This window comes from Suncus etruscus, chromosome 11 (genome assembly GCF_024139225.1).
Source record: "Suncus etruscus isolate mSunEtr1 chromosome 11, mSunEtr1.pri.cur, whole genome shotgun sequence".
Classification (NCBI taxonomy): Eukaryota; Metazoa; Chordata; class Mammalia; order Eulipotyphla; family Soricidae; genus Suncus; species Suncus etruscus.
In genome coordinates this window covers 73824953-73844775 of record NC_064858.1, presented here as the reverse complement: position 1 = coordinate 73844775, position 19823 = coordinate 73824953, and the positions used below count along the sequence as shown (strand labels likewise).

Here is a 19823-nt window from a genome sequence, read left to right as displayed (position 1 = left end):
CCACTGTACTGTCTCTCTAGCTCCCGAAAATTCTACTTCTTTGTATATTTTTTGCTTTTTGGGCCATGCTTGGTGGAGATAGTGAGTGGTAGATGAGACTAGTGTTGATTGCAGGAAGAACCCTGTCTCCCATATCACTGTGGCCTCATACACACTGGAACTGGACACGCAGCACATGCAAAGCAAATGTCTGGGTTTGACTTGAAGGCTGGGAGACACAGGACTCACCTTATAGCAGTGCTTCTCAATTATTTTCTGTCATGCCCCCTAGGAAGAAAACATTTTTTGCGCCCACCCCCCGCATGACTGTAAATAGTACCTTTATTAAAAAAAACTTTAACCTGCAAAACAAAAATATATAAAATAATTTGAGCTGATTTATTATTTTTGGTTTTTGGGCCACACCCAGCGGTGCTCAGGGGTTACTCCTGGCTGTCTGCTCAGAAATAGCTCCTGGCAGGAACGGGGGACCATATGGGACACCGGATTCGAACCAACCACCTTTGGTCCTGGATTGGCTGCTTGCAAGGCAAACACTGCTGTGCTATCTCTCCGGGCCCTGATCTGATTTTTTAAATCAGAGGTGATGTCTGGATGAATGGCTACAATGAGCACGTTTTGCAACGCATAGCTTTTTGAAGCGGAATTTGAAGCAGGACACAGCAACTCTCAGCTCCAGAGACATACAGAGACATAAACTCGGGGCTTAGCTTGTTATGATAGTGTTTGCTGAGGTAAAACTTTACGCCCCCTTTACGGAGCCTCACCCCCCTCCTGGGGGGTGTGCCCCAGTATTTGAGAACCACTGCCTTATAGGAAGTTTCTAACTCTTCCTGGAAATATGAGTAGCTGCTGTTTTCTGTTACATATAGTGAGGGCAGGGGTAGCACCACCGCCCTGGGATGATAGAGAATCCTCTTGTGGTCAAATAGACCAGGGTTAGCCTTTTATTGAGGGGTGGGAGGGTGTAAGGTTTATTAAAAAACTTTTTTACTATAACACTATGATTTACCTACTTGTTCATGATTTAGTTGTCTCAAACATCAAACACCAACCTCACTACCAGTGTTACCTTTCCTTCACCAGTGTCCCAGTTTCCCACCCATATCCTAGCCTACTCCCTTGCAGATAAAAACAAATTTACTTTATACTGTTTGCTACAACACAAAGGCAAATGCAATTATCAAACTTAGATCACTAAGTTAATTTCTTTTTTTTTTTGGTTTTTGGGCCACACCCTGTGACGCTCAGGGGTTACTCCTGGCTATGCGCTCAGAAGTTGCTCCTGGCTTGGGGGACCATATGGGACGCCGGGGGATCGAACCGCGGTCCGTCCAAGGCTAGCGCAGGCAAGGCAGGCACCTTACCTTTAGCGCCACCGCCCGGCCCCACTAAGTTAATTTCTATTAGTTATTATATTTCTCAATGATGTTACTGAAGTCATTGTCTAGGGATCCCCTCTGGGATAGAGTTGGTGCCAGTTGAGCCTTCTCTGTTACTGTTTAGGTTCACTGATCTTGGCGGTCTTTTATGCAACTTCTCCATCAGACTTTCTGTGATCATAGAGATTTGACACTACTTTGAAATTTTGATGCAATGTCTAAAATCAGTAGGCCTTGAATAAATTTGGTGGCCTGACAGGTTGATAGGTTCAGTTTTGGAGCAGGGCTTTTCCTATTGGGGGGTGTTGGGTGGGCTCCTGGTGTTGTAGCTTCAAGCAGAAAAGGGGATCTGCCTGGCCCCTTTCCTAAAGGCCCAAGAGTTATCAGCCTGGACCAGTCTATCTGCGAAGAGCCAGGGACCATCATTTTCTTTTGGAACTTAGGAGTTGTGTCCTTTTCTGTCAGGAAGATGGTGGGTTTGTTGGCCCTAGGTTCAAACGTGTATATGAGGAACATCCCCTGTATGACCTTATGAGTCATCCATCAGTCACAGAACCCACACATCTTTGATCTTTTTTCAGCCCTATAATTACAACATGGCATAGAAAGTAAATGTTCCTTTCTGATTTCAAGGATATGAACAAGTTATTTTTTGTTGCTATTTGTTGTTTTTTAGGCCACACCTAGTGGCTCTCAGGAATCACGCCTGGCAGGCTGCAGAGACCACATGAAATGCCAGGGATTGAACCCGGGTCAGCTGCGTGCAAGGCAAATGCCTTCTCCGTTATGCGATTGCTCCAGCTCCTAAAGATATACTGGTACACATTCTAAGACAATCAGGTAGTCTCCATTCTGGACAAATCTATACTCCAGCTCAAGGTGGTGACTTCTCTTCTATTATATATATATATATATATATATATATATATATATATACACATATATATATTCTATTATATCTAAATAAGTTTATTTTACTTTGCTGAAAAAAGAAACTGTCGCACAGATAGTGGACAAGTTGAGATTCTAGCTTATATCATATGGCCAGTTTGCTTCCAATAAAGAATTTGTGGCTGGGGAGGGCAGGGAGATAGCTCAGAGGGCTGAGTACGATTTAAAAAAAAAAAAATGTAAGGCTAAAGTAGGTACAGTGGATAGATTGTTTTCTTGCACACGACCACACCCCATATAGTTCTCCAATTGCGCTGAGTGATATCTGAGCACAGAGACAGGGGTGAGCTTTGAGCATTGTCAAGGACTCCCCCAACTATTGTTCAGGGCCAGAAAAATAGCACAGTGGATAGGTTTCTAGTTATGTACGCTATGCTGACCTGGGTTCAATCTCTAACATCCAAACGGTGCCCTGAGGTGTGCTCAGGGTTTATCCTGGGTCTGATAGTCTTAGTTCTTCTCCTGAGTCCTTAGAAAATTCCTCTCCAGGGAGAATAGTTCAGTGTTTGGGTGAGGAGACATACTATTCTTTGTTTTTTTTTGGGGCCACATTTGGCGGTGCTCAGGCTCAGAAAACTATATGGGATGCCGGGGATTGAGCCTGGGTCTATCCTGGGTCCTCTGCATGCAAACACCCTTACCGCTGTGCTATCTCTCTGGCCCCAAAACAGGTTTTATTTAGACATTCTGAGGAAGATGAGGGAGGAAAGAGTGAGAGACTCAAGAAAGAATGCGGCATCTTCAAAGGCAGAGAGCCCCAATACACACCCCCATGTTAAAGTAAGTATACATCTCAAGAGGGAAGATTTGAATGACACATACGTTTAAGCATTACATACAAGTTGTCTTGTTTTTGGTGGGGGGAACACATGTCACAGTGTTGATGTGGGCCAAGGGACAGAACCCAGGGATCCCATATGCAAAGCGTGTGCTCCTGCCCTTTGAGTCATCTATCTGGCTTCTGTCATATTTTTTTTTGGTCCTTGAATAAGAATTTTTTCTTCTCTTTGGTTTTTGGGCCACACCCTGTGGTGCTTCAGGGGTTACTCCTGGCTCTGCATTTAGAATTATTCCTGACAGGCTCAGACGACCATACCGAATGCTAGGGTTTGAACCCAGTTTCAGCTATATTCAAGGCAAAGGCAAACACCCTACCTACCTGCTATTGCTCCAGGCCCAAGAATTCATTTTTAAAGTTTAAGAGCAGAAGACCCATCAATAGATTCTATGAACTTTTAGACAAAAGGTTTAGTTGAAGATCCCAACTAACAATAGTAAGTAGCCCTTATGGTCTTGGAACACACTTCCACCACACAAGCAAACCAGGTAGTTGGTGGGGCAAACAGGAGCAGGCAAACCAATGCTAAATGCAAACTGGTACCAGGCACAAGCTGCTGAGCAGGTCCAGTGCTGGCTAGTCTGATACACACTTCCATACAGGGAGACTCAGGCTTTTTGCATGCATACACTCCAGCTTTTTTTTTTTTTTTTTTAATCTTTTTGGCCACATCCGGCAGTGCTCAGGAGTTACTTCCTGGTTACGTGCTGAAGAATCACTCCTGGAAGGCTATGCCGAGGATCAAACCTGGATTGGCTGCATGCAAGGCAAATGCTGTATACTATGAATCTGGTCCTTGCACTACAGATTTGAGCCCATTCTTTGACTCCTGGCTACATTTTTTTTTTTTTTTTGAGTATTGCACATTGATCGGTGCTCAGAGCTTACACCTGGTTCTGCACTCAGGGATCACTTCTGGTGGTCTTGGGGACTACATGGGGTGGAGGGGATTGAATCTGGGTGCATGCACATGGCTGACCCAGGATGGACTGAGGTCAATTACCGGCATCCCATATGGGCCACTGAGCCTGCCAGGAATGATTTTTTTTTTTTGGGTGGGGTGGGGTCACACCTGGTGGCACTCGGGTTACTCATGGCTCTGCGCGCAGAAATTGCTCCTGGCAGGCTCTGGGGACCATATGGGATGCCGGGATTTGAACCACCTTTCATCCGAATGGCAAATGCCCTACCAGCGCTGTGCTATCTCTCCGGCCCCAGGAGCAATTTCTTTTTTTTTTTTTTTTTTTTTTTGGTTTTTGGGCCACTCCCGGTAACGCTCAGTTGCTCCTGGCTTGGGGGACCATATGGGACACCGGGGGATCGAACCGCGGTCCGTCCATGGCTAGCGCAGGCAAGTCAGGCACCTTACCTTTAGTGCCACCGCCCGGCCCCCCCAGGAGCGATTTCTAAGCAGAGCCAAGAGTGACTCCTGAGCATCACCAGGTGTGGCCCAAAAACCAAAACAAACAATCTGCCCCCCACAAAACAAAACACACTAAATCTGCAGCTTTTTTTTTTTTTTTTTTTGGTTTTGGGCCACACCCGGTGACATTCGGATTACTCCTGCCTATGTGCTCAGAAATCGCTCCTGGCTTGGGGGACCATATGGGACACTGGGAGATAGAACCACAGTCTGTCCTAAATTAGCGCATGTAAGGCAGATGCCCTACCACTTGCACCACCGCTCCGGCCCCAAATTTACAGCTTTTGACTATCAGAAATTTCGTTCACTCTCTCCACCCCTCATCTCTATTATTGCAGTGACACACACACACACACTTTTGTGCAGGGTCACAAACATGCTTGACCGTGGAACTTGTGGTGTGTGTGTGTAGAGGGTCACACTCAAGTTTTGGCGCTTGCACAACTGGCTGTGGTGAGGGTACAAAGAGACTGGTACCCAGTGTCTGAGAGCAGAGACACTGGGACCTGCTATCTGGGCATGTGATAACAGGACGACCTGTATCCCTCACGCTGTGAAATAAAATGGCAATCTTACCCCTGAACACTTTCCAAAAGATTCCTAAGAAGGAAAAATGTAGATTCAAGATTCAGGAGGGGATACTTGCTTAGAGTGTCATGTGGGCACCAGACTTCCCTTTTGGCTGTCCACTTAAAACCAGGATTTCAATGAATGGCATTTAAGTCCCGTGTGAGCACAAATCAAAGCTGTTCATGAGGAAATAGTGCTCAGTAAGAACACAGGCAACCCCCAACTCCAATGCCTTTCCGAAAGTCTAAGATCTACCTCTCAGGGAATCTAGGAAGACTGAGTTGGCTGCATTTCTCTAAATATCATTTGTGGGGCTGGAGTGATAGCACAGTGTTAGGGCATTTATTTGCCTTGTACACAGCTGATCCAGGACTCTGGTTCGATTCCTGGCATCCATATGGTCCCCTGAACTGACAGGAGTGACTTCTGAGCAGTCAGGAGTAACCCGAGTGCCAAAGGGTGTGACTCAAACAAACAAAAGAAACATCATTTGTACTGGCTTGATTCTCTTCCTTCTGGATGAAGCTGGTTCTGGAAAAGACTGCCTCCATCATCTTATTGTCCTTGTTTTACTCTTTGCTGTCAACTTTTCAGGAGAGAAGCATTGTACCCTTGGAACTAGCTCTGTGAGTGATCAGGGGGTTGGCTCTACACCTAACAGGCCAACATGAAGGGAGTGGAAGAGGTGGGACCTAGCTCTACCAGGAAAAACAACACGGCAGTGGCAGCTTTCCTTTTCAGCTTTTTACTACTATATTGTGTCACACGCAGTGGTAATGAGAGCAGGGTGGGTGCTACTCCTAACCCTGCTTAGAAGACCGTCTGGAGCTGGGGATTCATACCTTGGCCTCCTGCATACTATCTCTACTGCTCTCTTCTCTCCACACCCCTAGGATTTCTGTTGAAGAGAGATCTTTAGCCAGGGTCATCCTCTTCAATCTCAAAGGGGAACAATTTCAGGCTAAAGAGAACTAAGAATAAAGAATGAATTAGCTCAAAACCCTGCATTGAAAGTGTCCGGGAATAATAAGAACATGAAATTATTTAGGCCTGAGGCTGTTAGTGGTGCTAAAGGACCCACTCAGGCAGGAGTGGAAGGAAGCAGCACTGCTCTGACAAGGAGTATCTTCTTTCAAAGAACACACTTCATGAAGAAACTGGGGTTTGGCTTTCAAGGGCAGCTTCTTACCACCCAGGTTGCTTCAGACATTTTTAATATGACAGTATCTGGTGCTGAGCTGGAATGAAATAGAAGATTTAAAATTTGAAACAAACAAGTGCACTGTTTTAAACAATTTTGTCCTATCCACTCATATGCTAGCTGACACCATCTTCCTTAAAAAGGCAGGTAGGAGAGCTTAGAGTTAGATAGATCTTGTCTCACTGCCAAATCCAGTCAAAAAGTGATCAAGAAATATACTGGACCCGGTTTTGTCCCCTGATATAGCCAACATCCCCTCCCCCCAAAAGAATAAAGGAAAAAAGAACTAAGGGAAAAAACACTCCATTTCTTTTAAAAAAATTTAATTGCGCATAAAACGTTCAATTCCCCTTTGAAGGTCAATTGTTACCACCTTTAAAAATGTTTCTTTAAAACTCTCTTCTTCCTGCCAGGCTGAAAAAAAAATTCTTGTTTGAGAAGGATAAAGAGTAGTATGTCACTGATGATTAAACTAGCTGAAAGATGATTCCTGGGAACAAAGGGTTCAAAACACCACTTAGGCAGGGTTTTGGATTTGCCAGCACTCCATCTCAGGCTGCTCTCTGTGACGCGGACCCTCATTCCCTGTGATACCTGCTTTATGATTGCAATCACGCAAACTTAGGCATTTCAAATCTCACTCTGGCTCCCTCTGTTTTCTAGGAACCTTAACTTTTTTTTGGGGGGGGGCACACCCTACAGTTCTCAGGGGTTACTCCTGGCTCTGTGCTCAGAAATTACTCCTGGTGGGCTTGGGGGCCATATGGGATACTGGGGGTCAAACCTGCGTGCAAGACAATTGCTCTATCCACAGTGCTATCACTCTGGCCCCAGGAAACCTTAACTCTTGGGGAGAAAATATGCCTGGAGCTGCATGCATTTGTAGAGTTGGAGAACACTTCATGCAGCACATTAAGGGAGCACTCACACTGCAACATAGTGGTTATAAAAAAGAAGTTGAAAAAAGAAAGTGCTTCACTGAAACTTGAAGTCTGAGAAAAGTGGGGAGGGCAAAGCTGGGGAACATTCTGCAGGTTTGTGAACTTTTGAGACTTCTCTATTGTTTTCCTTCAGCTCTCCTGTTAGTAGCTGCAGGTTGCAGTATGTGCTTTGGAAGGACAGAGGTGCTAGAAACTAGGTGGCTAATTTGGCCACCTCTGCAGAGCACTGCGGCTTCCTTTTTCTGGGATTTGTAAAGGATGAAGACAGTTTTCCAAGATTTGGCCGATGACAGCGATAGCCGAGAAGTGGCAGAGTGGGGAAAAAGGCCACCCAGGCGAGGAAGATCTGGTCCTGATTCAATTTAATTAGAAGGTTGGGGTGAAAAGATGAAATCAAGAGTACCTTCCTCTTCACTTCTTTTTTTGTTTTTTGTTTTTTTTTTTTTTTGGCCACATCTGTTTGATGCTCAGGGGTTACTCCTGGCTAAGCGCTCAGAAATTGTCTCTGGCTTGGGGGGACCATATGGGACGTGGGGGATCGAACCACGGTCCTTTCTTGGCTAGTGCTTGCAAGGCAGACACCTTACCTCTAGCGCCACCTCACCGGCCTCACCTCTTCACATCTTTTAAGAGAATAAAAACATGAAGATTTACTCATCAGAGAACTGAAGTCAGTTAGAGCTTAGAGCTTCATTCACGATGGTGGGAAGCAGCACATTTCCTGGACCGCACAGGAGAGACATGGCAGCTTTGACAAAGTGAAGAATAAGGTTCTTTACACCTTTGTAGTTAGAATGAATGTTCAACTTGAGGCACAAAGTGGTTCCCAATGGAAGTTCCAAGGCTGATCTGTCTTTCCTTTAAAGAATTTCCAGGCCTGTTCTCTCTCTCTGGCCCCTTCCCACAGGAATGAATTGGAAGGTGCTTCTCGACTGGCCACCCACTGAAGGGCTTCTCAGCAGGCTGACCATGCACTAATTCTGTGGACAAGCCTGGCTCTTCCCCGCCTCTGGATTTTCTCACACAGTGGCTCTGACTATGGTCAGCGAGGCTTTGGATAAATCATGAGAAGTGAAGAGTTTGGCTCAAGGAGCTAGTTACATAGTGCTTAGCACTCCATCTTCCCATGAAGATCTGGAGACAGGAAGGTTTCATCACTTTGGAAAGAAGGCTGGGGTCATCAATGGGGGCTCATCTTTCAGACTAATCTGGATCCCAACACTGGCTACAGCATAGGCCTTCCTACCTGGTAGGAACCAAGGCTGGCTGGCTGGAGTTCTCAGCAGCTACACAGATTACAAGACCCCATTGCAAACTGTCTCAGCCTGCCCTCTATAGTTCTTTTAATCAATATCATGGGAGATGAAACCCTGGCACTGAAACTGAAGGGGAAAAAAAGAGTTCTGCAGATCCAGACTACAACAAGGAGAGGTCAGTAGCCTCCCCCAGGCCTACAACATATCCTGGACAAATGGGCAGTGCAGGTGAGTTTGGTGGCAGAGTGGGATGTGGGTGAAGGAGGGAGTGGGACACAGCACAGGAGGGGACAGAGAAATATGCGCAAGGACCTGTGCAGGGTCTCAGATGCCAGCTGGGTCAGTAACACTATGAAAAGGGCTAATAAATAGGTGAATATAATAAGTGTTTACAGGTGGTGCGGTGCGGGATTCAGCAGATATCTCTGCTGCTCCTATACCTGGTGCTGGGTGGTCAGTGTCTCTAGTAAAGATAAAAAAAAAACCGAAGTTGCTTTTGTTCAAGTATTAAAAAAATAAGTTAAATTGACAGTAAGGGTACAAAGTGGCTGAACATCTTATCAGGCTGTCAGCTTCATTTCAATGTGCAAACATAGGAAAAATGTCAAGGATAAGGCTGATCTCCTGAGCTGATGTGAAGTGCCAGTGACAGTGCCTCTGTCAACTGGAGCTTAAAATAAGGAGCCTCAACCTTGTCCCCCAAAGTCAGTATTTTCCAGTGTCGAAATGGTTGTGAATTAAAAGCACAATGCAGCAATCTACAGGCCTCAGGCCAGTTCCAAAGAAACCTGTGCATTTGACCACTGGAGTCCAGTCTGTGGCTAGGGTTGGAAAACAGCCTTCCTGGATCTCCCGATTGCATGTGTTCAGGAGCCTCCCCAAGCTTCTTCTGTGAGGCATGCTGGGCCAGGCACTGCCCTGATCAGCCACAGTGAGTTTCTGGGGCTGGACTCACATCTTGCTTTCCTGGGTGCTCCTTTGGTGGTGCTTCAAGGAGCACAGAAAAGCCCACGGCTCCTGCATGCTTATCCTTGTTGGGTGGCAGGGGTGATTTTCTTTCTCTCCATCTTGAGTTAAACACTCCCCCCGTTCTGAGTGGGAGGGTATGCTGGACCTCTCCAAGGAGGTTATTTACCTTGATAATCATCTTTACTCAGGGCCACCATAGCAGTGATGTAGTGTGCTCGTGTCTACAAGAGGCACATATGCACAAGTGCAAACTTCCAGGAGGTGGCAGGCCTGCTAGGGGTACAGGCTGGGGGTCTGGGATAATCCAGCCAGGTCAGATCAAGACCACGGTGTAGCCAGTTAGTCTGGGAATGGGTGCTCAGGACCAGTTCAGGCTGAAGCCCTTAGACAGCATGACAGCTTCCAGGTCCTTGTCCTCCTCCTTCTCCCGAAGCCGCTGCTCCTCCAGCAGGGCCACCAGAGCATCCCTCTGCTCTACCACCTCCAGCATTTCATTCAGTATCTTCTTCTCCTCTGACAACTCCTCCTCAGTCTTCAAGTGATCTGTGCAATAAAATAAACATAGGCATGAGGTCTTCAGAATCAGAAGCAGCAGGCCTGACTACCTCCCGCCTGCACTTACCTTCCACTGCCATCCGCTCTCGCAGCTCCTGCTGCAGGCGGCTCTGCCGGTCTTCCAGCTCCAGCTCCCGGGCACTGGAGTAAGAGAAAACCAAGGTACAATGACTGAGGGAATAACTCATCACTTTCTAAATTATGAAGGAACTGGGTTCTTGCTGTGGCAATTAGAGCTGATGATCCTCCTTAACTGGTTACTCACAAGATCATCAGTTCCGACTCGTAGCGCACCATAGCATTTTTCTCTTGCACCAATTTGAACCACTCCTGCATCAGCTTGGGGTCATCCTTCTTACCCATGCCTGCCAAGAGAAAACGGGTGTCAGGTTGCAGAAGTGTCTGCTATCTGCCCTGGACAGCAGAATCATCACACTGGGGCAAATGTGCAAAGAGAGCCGAGCAAGATGTTGCTGGAACACTCACTCCCAAGCCAGGTTCCAAGTTTGCCTATAGCCAAAGGAGGCGGGCGGGGTGCTGTCCTTCCCACTGGGATCTAAGGAGCCTGTGCATTCGTCCTGTCCATGCAGGACCTTCACCCTCAGAGGCATGTGGTCACAGCTAGTTTGGCCCTCACTTCTCAATGCTTTTCTCTTTATTTTGATGATGCCAGGGACCAAGTACAAGGCCTCAGACTTGCAAGGCCAGGACTCAACCACTGAACTTCATCCTTAGCCTTTCTTTGGTAAGTTTATGCTTTGTGTGCTCTCGCTCTCTCTCCTGTCTTTTTCATTCATTTCTTAATTGGTACGAGGATTTTTCTGAGGAAATGAATCTAACTGAACAAGGCAACTCTGGATTCATAAATACATTGCTCTTCTCATAAATTATACTCATTAGCCCAGCCCTTTCCTGGGCTGCTGCCTCTTTGAGGAAGCAGTATACCTGTCTCACTTCTTTATATCCTGACCAGGGAGATACTTTTTTTCAGTCTCTGATCTGTCTGGCTTCATGACAATCTCCTTCCCCAATGCTGGCAGAAGCAATAGATCCCACAATAATCAGTTTTCTGATTATCTGATTGACAGATAAATGCCAGCAAATCCCTAACATCTGCTGTTCTGACCCAATCCCAATAGCAGTTATGGGGGTTGATGGCTGCCTCACACTAACACATGACTGGTGCTGACATCCGTGAGGAGTAGCCTGACCCTCTGGGCTTCACTATACAAAAATATGGAAGAAGAACTTTTCAAGAATTCAAATCACCCAAGAGAGCAAACTTTTTTTGGAGCACAAAAAGGTATTGGCAGGAGTGTGGTACTGCCAAAGGCAACAGGTAGACTCAATGCTCCTTCAATAATTTTGGATTCCTAACCATGTTGAGAATCTCAGGAAAGCTTTAAACTTGCCTAGAAAAATGCACATGTATAGAGTTCCAACCCATTTTACTTAGGATTTCAGGGTGTTCACGGGATTCCTGAAGTCCAGTCATGAGGCCCAAGTTAAGGGGCACTGGTCCTTTTTAGTTCTTTCCATTTTTTGAGTCAATGGGTTGGATGTTACATCCAGTAAAGAAAAAAACAAAACAAAACATTGCCCCTTGGATGGGACAGTTCTCATCAAAAGGCTCCTTACTCACTGCTTACTTTCTTCCCATCTGATTTCCCTGTACACAGCCAGACAGAGCTTTTTGCACTAGGGTTTCCTTGATACACAGTGGCCCCAAGCCCGATATAGCATTTCAATTGGAGCCATGTTTGACAGAGCAATGGTAAACTACAGTGTTCATATAAACAGGGGTTAGTGTTTGCACAGGCAGTGAAGTGCCCCTGCGTCTGTGGATGGGTCCTACTCCCTTCCAGAGGATGGAAGCGCCTTCCTACCTAGATGAGCCGACTACAGGAGCACATGCCCAGAGTATTCAGGGACCAGGATTCTCCTCACCCAACCCAATGGACTTGGTTCTTTGGCTTTTAAAGCAGCCTAATGCTCAGTTCCATGCATTCCTTTCTGAGCGTCTCTGCACACTGTGCCCACATGGTCATGGAAGATGAAGTCCTGAGGCATGCAAGCTGTTCAGCGCTGTGTGTTGTGAACACACTGTTAAGTCTCTCCCTTCTTCCCACCTCCCCATATGCAAGGACAAAAGATTCCACTAGGAGACATTTGAACACTGCTCATGAGCTATGGTAGAGACCGTTCACAGCCAATGAGCAAAGGTATATGGGGGAGGGGGTGAAAGTCGAATGTGAGAGCCATGGAGAAGAAAGTAAGAGGTTAGCAAAGGTTAGTCATGACCACACTCCTGCCCCGTCCCACATGCCTTTTCAATGACAATTTTATCACAACAGACTTCAAATCAGACAAATTTAAAACACACACACACACGCACACACACTCAGCAAGACACAGGGTAGAGAAGTTTGCTTTTGGTGGTTGTTTTGGAAAAGAACTTGGGGCTTTTGTGTAGACCAATCTTTGTAAGGACAGTATTCCTCGACTCCACCAATACAAAAGCTGCCTGTGGCCCTGGCCCCTCTAGCTGATGGACTTAAAGGATTAAAGGTGACCACAGGAAGGCAGTACTGTGGGACACTCAGCTACAGATGAAAAGGCCCGGCTGTACTGCAGGCTGTCTGGCTTCACTCATGCCCAGTCCTCCCCTTAGTCACAGGGATACTGTACCTTGTAGGAACTGCCGCAGACGCAAGAAATTCTGCGGTAGGGCTATTGGGTATCAGAGAAAGAGAAAGAAATAGCTGGGTTTTGGGTCCCATTTTGGCTACTGTTGCTATGACCCTGAGAGGCAGTGGGATGAGGTTGGGGGAGTTACATTACCTTCCTGGACACAGCAAGGGCAGAAGGAGAGAGGTCTACGCCGCGGAGTCCCGCCACTGGGCTCAACTTCAAAAAGGACCAAACAAGAAAGAGGAGACGGAGAAAGACAAAAAAAAGAGGAAAAAGAGGAGCAGGAATTTGGAAGTGGAAAGGGACAAGGAGAAGGTGAAATTAAAAACAGGCAGAGGACAAAAGCAGAGAAAGTGAGAAAGGAACAACAGGAGGAAAAGAAAAAAAAATACAAGAAATGGAGAAGCAGAAACAAGGGAAACAGTCTACAAATGTCCTTTTTCCAGCGGGGAGACTGAACAATAGCAGGCCTGGTGGCACAGCAAGGCTGGGGATGCTGGAAAGGCAGCTGCTTTTCCTTCACAAAGGGGGCTAAGGGGTCTGTGGGGTGCTCAGTCGGCCTTTCTCTAACCCTTATTTGGAGGGCCTTGACTGTGTCTTTTGGTTTTGTAAACCGCCCCCGAAGAAACAAACAAACAAACAAACAAAAACAAAAAACCATTCTATGTCTGGGGCCGGAGAGACAGTGCAGGAGGTTAGGTGCATCTGTACATCTTGTTTCTAATCTCTGAGCACTGCTAGAAGCTACTCCTGAGCACAGAGCAGTGATAGCCCCTGAGAAATGCCAGGTGAGCAGACCTCTAAACTCAATACCTCTCATCTGCCTACCAGATGACGTTTGTCTGTGGAAGACATTATTAAATATGTAGACCAGATGCCTCCAGGTTTGCAAATGCAAACCCAGGATCAAGAAGCAAATTCATGTAAAATATTCTCAGACAGCACCATAAATGCACATGCTGAATGGAAGGCTAACCTTGACTAACCTATGGAAGGAGAGTGGTGACTCCCAGGTTGTCATGAGCATGGCAAGAGGCTGGGTCACACCTAATCTGGCATGGGATTCCTGGCATTTGACCCAGGCTCTACTTTCCATTGTAAGCTAGAGCATGTTCAAGAAAAATGTATCCCCATATACATTCAATTATATTGGTATCAATACCTCCGTATGCCAGGAAGAACCAGTTACTCCCTTTCCTTCCAGCTCCTCCACATTTGCACCATAATCCGGGGCCACCATTGGGGAAAGGCTGTCAATCTTTGGACCATAAGACCAAAATGGGATGAGTTTACAGGACATGCCAAAAACTCACAGTAACAATGCTGATTAGAGCCAGAGATGGGGCAGCTGGGAGAAGACAATGCACAGGGACACTTTTGGACCAAGGGAGACCTGATGGTGACTCAAGGAAGAGGGAGAGAACTCAGCAAGGAACCATCACAGAACCATGGGCACACAGGGAACAGAGCCCAGGAAAACAGACTCGGGCACTGGAGGGGTGGGTGCAGAGTGTGGATATGTTTACAGTTCCAACTGGGTTTAAGAAATAACCCAATTTTAGTCAACAGAAAGGCTAAAGAGACAAGCGACTCACTGAGAGGTCCCTTTATTTGCACCTGAATAAATGCAGGTGCCAAGTCTTGTTAAGCCTGTCAATCAATGTATTCTCTATAGTGCTGTGGGCCTGTGGAATGCTGGCATAGCCATTTCTTTTTCCTTATAAACCAGTTTACCCTTGAGAGCTCTCTACACTAACCTTCCTGGGTCTTTTTGTTTTGGGGCCACACCCAGCAGCACTCAATGGTTACTCCTGGCAGGCTCAGGGGACCATATCGGATGTTGAGGAGCAAACCTGGGTCAGCTGTGTGCAAGGCAAATGCCCTACCCACTGTGCTATCACTCTGGCCCCTAACCTTCTTGGTTATCAAAACTCTTAGAGTCTACATTGGGGGTTCGAGATTCCAAGAGAAATCCCATCAAATACAATGCCAGTAGGCACTCTCATCCTCTTCCTGGGACTAACCAGGCCCTACAGAGTAACTCAAAGTGGGTGGTTGTTAGCAAGGAAGAATAAGAAAAAAATGAAATGAGCACAGATCTTAGAAAGAAGTATGAATCTTCCTGAATGATAAGATATATGTTGACTTTCAGGACAGCACATAACAGAGCTTCTAGCTTATTTTATCGAGTTTCTGTTGCCCAGATTTTCTAAACTCTTTCTATTAGAGACAATGGGGCAACACACTATTCACGACAGAGATTTGGAAATGCAGCGAGGAACCCCAACTTCTGAAAGGAGCTGGGCAAGCCTGCACTGCATGGTTATTACTTTCTCTCCTTTTTGGTAGCATTGGATTCAAACTAGGTTTCATTCATGCTCAACTGCTGACCTGCCCCACCTTCTACCTGGGCAGCAAATGGACTCAGTTTACTTACTGCCCATTGATCAGTGGTCACTACCAGTAGTTCCTTTGCACCCATTCTCTTTCACTTGGGGAAGCAGATGGACACATTCCCTTAGAGTCCAGTATCATGCAGGAAAGCACCTGGGGCCAACTGTATAGTTTCAAAACACCTTCCATTGTGTTAATTCATTTGATCTCCACATTGACCTGGGCTGATGACCTGGACAGGCAATAATATCTCTGCATTCAAATAAAGGATTTGAATGAAGCTCCAATAAAGTCCTGAGAAGTAGAGTATGGTCCAGTTTTATTTTAGGTATCTACCTCTTCCTACTCTCCCGTTCCATCTCCAGGCTTAAAGCCTGGGGGAAAGGTTTGAGGAGAGAAAGCAAGATTATACAAATCCCAATTTCTGATGCTGCATTTCCTTTAAGTACTGATCATGTTCTTGACTTCAAGAGTTGAGTTACCACCGACAGCTGCATATCACTTGAAAATTATTAAACTCATCCCGGAGCGATAGCACAGTGGTAAGGTGTTTGCCTAGCACGTGACTGACACAGGATAGACCCCGGTTCGATTCCTGGCATCCTGTATGGTCCCCCAAGCCTGCTAGGTGCTCTAAGCACAGAGCTCTGAGCACAGTAACCCGAGTGTACCCGAGAGTGACCCACCTCCCAAAAAAATAAAATTATTAAATTCATATATTATAATACTAAACTTTTTGGACTCAAATTTGCCAACCACACACCACTTATTTGATAAATTGTTTTTTGGGTCACACCTGGTGGTGCTCAGGGGTTACTCCTGGCTGTCTGCTCAGAAATAGCTCCTGGCAGGCACGGGGGACCAAGTGGGACACTGGGATTCGAACCAATCACCTTTGGTCCTGGATCGGCTGCTTGCAAGGCAAATGCCGCTGTGCTATCTCTCCGGGCCCCTTGATAAATTGTTAACTTTGTTTCATGTGTAAGTCTATAAAGCAGGGGTGAGGGACTGAGCCATAATAAAGTAGATGGGTCACTTCCCATACTTGTGGCTGACCCAAGTATGATCCTGCTGTCTCATATAGTTTCATGAGCCTTCCGGGAGTGATCCCTGCCTGTAAAGTCAGGTGTGAGCCCTGAGCACTTCCAGGTGTGATCCAAAAACAAAACAAAACAAACAGAACAACCCAAACACTCCCTCTCCAAAATCTCAGAAAATCCCTAAAGCTGGAGAGATAATACAAGGGCTAAGGTGTTGTTTTATATGTGGTGAATTGTTTTGATTCTGAACCACGCAGATTCCCTCAAGCATCATCAGAAGTGTACTCCGAGCACAGAATCAGGAGTAAACCCTTAGTATCACCAGGATTGACCCAACTCTAATCCCCAGCCCTCATCTGTAAAGTAGCCCAGGGTCTTCCTCTAGTTACATTTGGGAAAAACCTGTCTAAGGATTGCAGAGATAGTAATGCAGGTAGTGTGTGTGCTTGTCTTGCACACAGACATCCTGGGTTTTAACCCCTGTACCACAAATGGTCTGTGCTGTTTATATCATTACACTGTCAGGTTTCCTGAGCACAAGGCCAGAAGTAAACCCTGAGCACTGCCAGGTATAACCCCAAAACAAAACAAATGAAAGTCTGCATGCTCAGTGCTAAGGTATTAGCTCCATTAAGAGGTTTTGCTTTCCTGCTCAAGGGCCCCAGAAATGTTTTTAGGCCAGGGGCTGGAGAGATAGCACAGTGGTAGGGCATTTGCTTTGCACGCTGCCACCACAGGACAGACAGTGGTTCGAATCCTGGCATCCCATATGGTCCCCCGTGCCTGCCAGGAACAATTTCTGAGTCCAGAGCCAGAAGTAACCCCTGAGCACTGCCGGGTGTGACCAAAAAACAAACAAACAAACAAACAAAAAACGTTTCTAGGCCAGCTCCAGTCTTGTAAGACTTTCATTAGTCACAGTAGAGTCACTACATTTACTAGCACCTCACTAATGTTGTAGCAGAACCTGTCTCCCCTCGCCCCGTAAAAGTACTGGGGGTGAAAACAAAAGTCTCAAACATGCAAGGCAAGTTTTTTAATGCTGAGTCGCACAGCCCACAACAGTAACTCTACTGGGAGGAGGTGGGTGCAGTCAGGAAAGGAACCCATACCTGGTGATGCTCGAGGTTTACTCCTGTTAGTGCTCAGGGGAACCAGCTGGGGTGCCAGGACTGGGTCAGCTGTGTGCAAGGCAAATGCTCTAGTCTATCTGCTGTATGATTGCTTTGGTTTCCCACCAGTTTTTTAGTCAACTAATAGAATAGTTGTATTATTAGTGATCTTATCTTTTTCTAAGAAATATTAGGGGAATTTCCCTGATGTTCAGTTGGCCAATCTATCAGAATAAATTTGAAGGAAGAGACATGAACAGGACTGGGAGAATGGGGTTTTTATTCTTTTGTGTTAAGGCTTATGTGGTCTGATGCAAGGAAAGAGTAATCACATGCTGTTAAATGAGCTTTGTCAGGGGCATGTCCCTTACAAGAGGAAGCCCAAAGGCTTAGTCCTGCAAGGCTAAGATGCCTAAATTAAAGCAGGTGCAATGTACTGCTTGCTTTGGCAGCATATATAACAAAACAGGCCATGTTGGCAGAATTACTCCTGGCAGGCATCCTTAGTAGGTAGAAGGTTTTTGGTCCAGCATACCCAGTCCAAGAGCACATGCAGTTCTAGGGGAGACATAGTGTTATATAAATCTACCAATCAAGGGCCAGAGACATAGCACAGCGGTGTTTGCCTCGCAAGCAGCCGATCCAGGACCTAAGGTGGTTGGTTCGAATCCCAGTGTCCCATATGGTCCCCCGTGCCTGCCAGGAGCGATTTCTGAGCAGATAGTCAGGAGTAACCCCTGAGCAACGCCAGGTGTGGCCCAAACCACCCCCCCCAATCTACCAATTAAATTATGGGAAGGAAATAAAAGGAGAGGGGAGTAAGTCAGGCCCTTTTTGCCTACCATCCTAGCTTATCGGAAACAACACATCACTTTTCAGCCGTTCACATTCTTTCAATCTTCCCTTGAGACATAAAGTTGAGAAATAAGGGCCTTTAGCATTCAGTGCATATACATATTAAAATAATTTATTTTGGTCACATCTGGCAGTAGTCAGTGGACATATGTGATGCTAGGAATTGAACCCATACTGGATGCATGCAAGAACCCTACCTGCTATATTATCTTGTTGGCCCAAAGTACATGATTTTGGGCCATACCTGACAGTCTTCAGTTTTTTTCCTCTGGCTCTGCTGTAGGAATCACTCCTGGAGGTGCTTGAGGGACCATATGAGATGCCAGGGATCATACCTAGGTCAGCAAGACAAATGTGTCCTACCTGTTGTACTAGTACTAAGACTGTTGCTCTAGTCCTAGGTGCAAGTATTTTTTTTTTTTTGGCCACACCCGTTTGATGCTCAGGGGTTACTCCTGGCTAAGCGCTCAGAAATCACCCCTGGCTTGGGGGGACCATATGGGACGCCGGGGGATCAAACCGTGGTCCTTCCTTGGCTAGTGCTTGCAAGGCAGACACCTTACCTCTAGCGCCACTTCACCGGCCCCAAGTGCATGTATTTTTAACTGAAAGTTTCAGAAGAGAAATGTTTTACAGGTTTTTTTTTTTTTTTGGGGGGGGGGGCACACCCAGTGATGCTCAGGGTTATGATGCTCCTGGCTATGCGCTCAGAAATCGCTCCTGGCTTGGGGGACCATATGGGATGCCGGGGGATCAAACTGCAGTCCATCTTAGGCCAGCGTGTGCAAGGCAGAGCAGGCCACTGCTCCGGCCCCAAAATACTTTAAATTTACACATTTTTAGCCATCTATCTGTCTTATAGTGTCTGAGTACTACAAATGTGGCTGGGTAGGGTAGGTTGATCCTGTTTAGTGTCCGGTAGAAGAAGAGGTAAGTCAAATTAGATTAGTCAGGGACACTTACTTCCTTCCTCTCTGACCAAAAGCTCCTAAAGTGTCTATTTAATGGTTTCTCTAAAATCAGAAGGCCAGTTATGTGAAGGGATCTCTATTCTTTATACTCCGTGGCTCAAAAAGAAACTTATTTAGAGCCTTTAGACTGTTGGCTAGGAGCCAGCTGTGAACCCAGTGAAGCACTGTAAGTGAGAGGAGGACCAGTTTTCTGGCTACTGTGGGGTAGATACTGAATCCAGTATTGCTTGGAGCTTTGTCATATCCACAAAAGAGAAGATGACATCAGGTCCAACAAAGGGGCTTCAGATGTGGCCTTTGAGATTTTTACTTCTGGATTTCAAAAGTGTGACTTTGCCTTCCCCCTCCTCAATAATAACGATTCCCAAATATTCCAATAATAAAACAGCAGAAACTGGGAAAGGATCTGTTTTTCTCCTGCAGCTTTATAAACACAGGTCAAAAGCCCCTGATTTTGAAGGGTGGACAAGGCATATGCTTAGGAATGTTTCCTTCATACTTTACAGTAGACAGACACAGTGTCTAGTGTCTCTGTGCTGAATAGAATCCACAAGAAAGTCTAAATTGTACATAGGAGTCATAATGAACCAACTGAAGATGAGATGATAAAGGTCAGAGATAATACAGAAGCTATGAGGTATATAATTGGGGGTATGTGTGTTTATAATTCAGAG

General features: G+C 46.1%; 2 protein-coding genes across 2 annotated transcripts in view; one reads left to right on the top strand and one right to left on the bottom strand.

Annotated features, from left to right (window-relative positions):
* The window catches only part of BCL2L13 (BCL2 like 13), a 1170396-nt gene that overhangs the window by 99638 nt on the left and 1050935 nt on the right, over positions 1 to 19823 (top strand). The window lies entirely within an intron of this gene.
* The window catches only part of MICAL3 (microtubule associated monooxygenase, calponin and LIM domain containing 3), a 251291-nt gene continuing 238143 nt past the window's right edge, over positions 6676 to 19823 (bottom strand). The window contains exons 32-35 of the mRNA XM_049783345.1: positions 10352 to 10451; positions 10154 to 10227; positions 7928 to 10074; positions 6676 to 7720 (exon numbers count right to left, since the gene is read on the bottom strand). Of these exons, the coding sequence (XP_049639302.1) occupies positions 9890 to 10074; positions 10154 to 10227; positions 10352 to 10451 (359 nt within the window). The 3' untranslated portion in view covers positions 6676 to 7720; positions 7928 to 9889. The remainder of the gene's footprint in view (positions 7721 to 7927; positions 10075 to 10153; positions 10228 to 10351; positions 10452 to 19823) is intronic.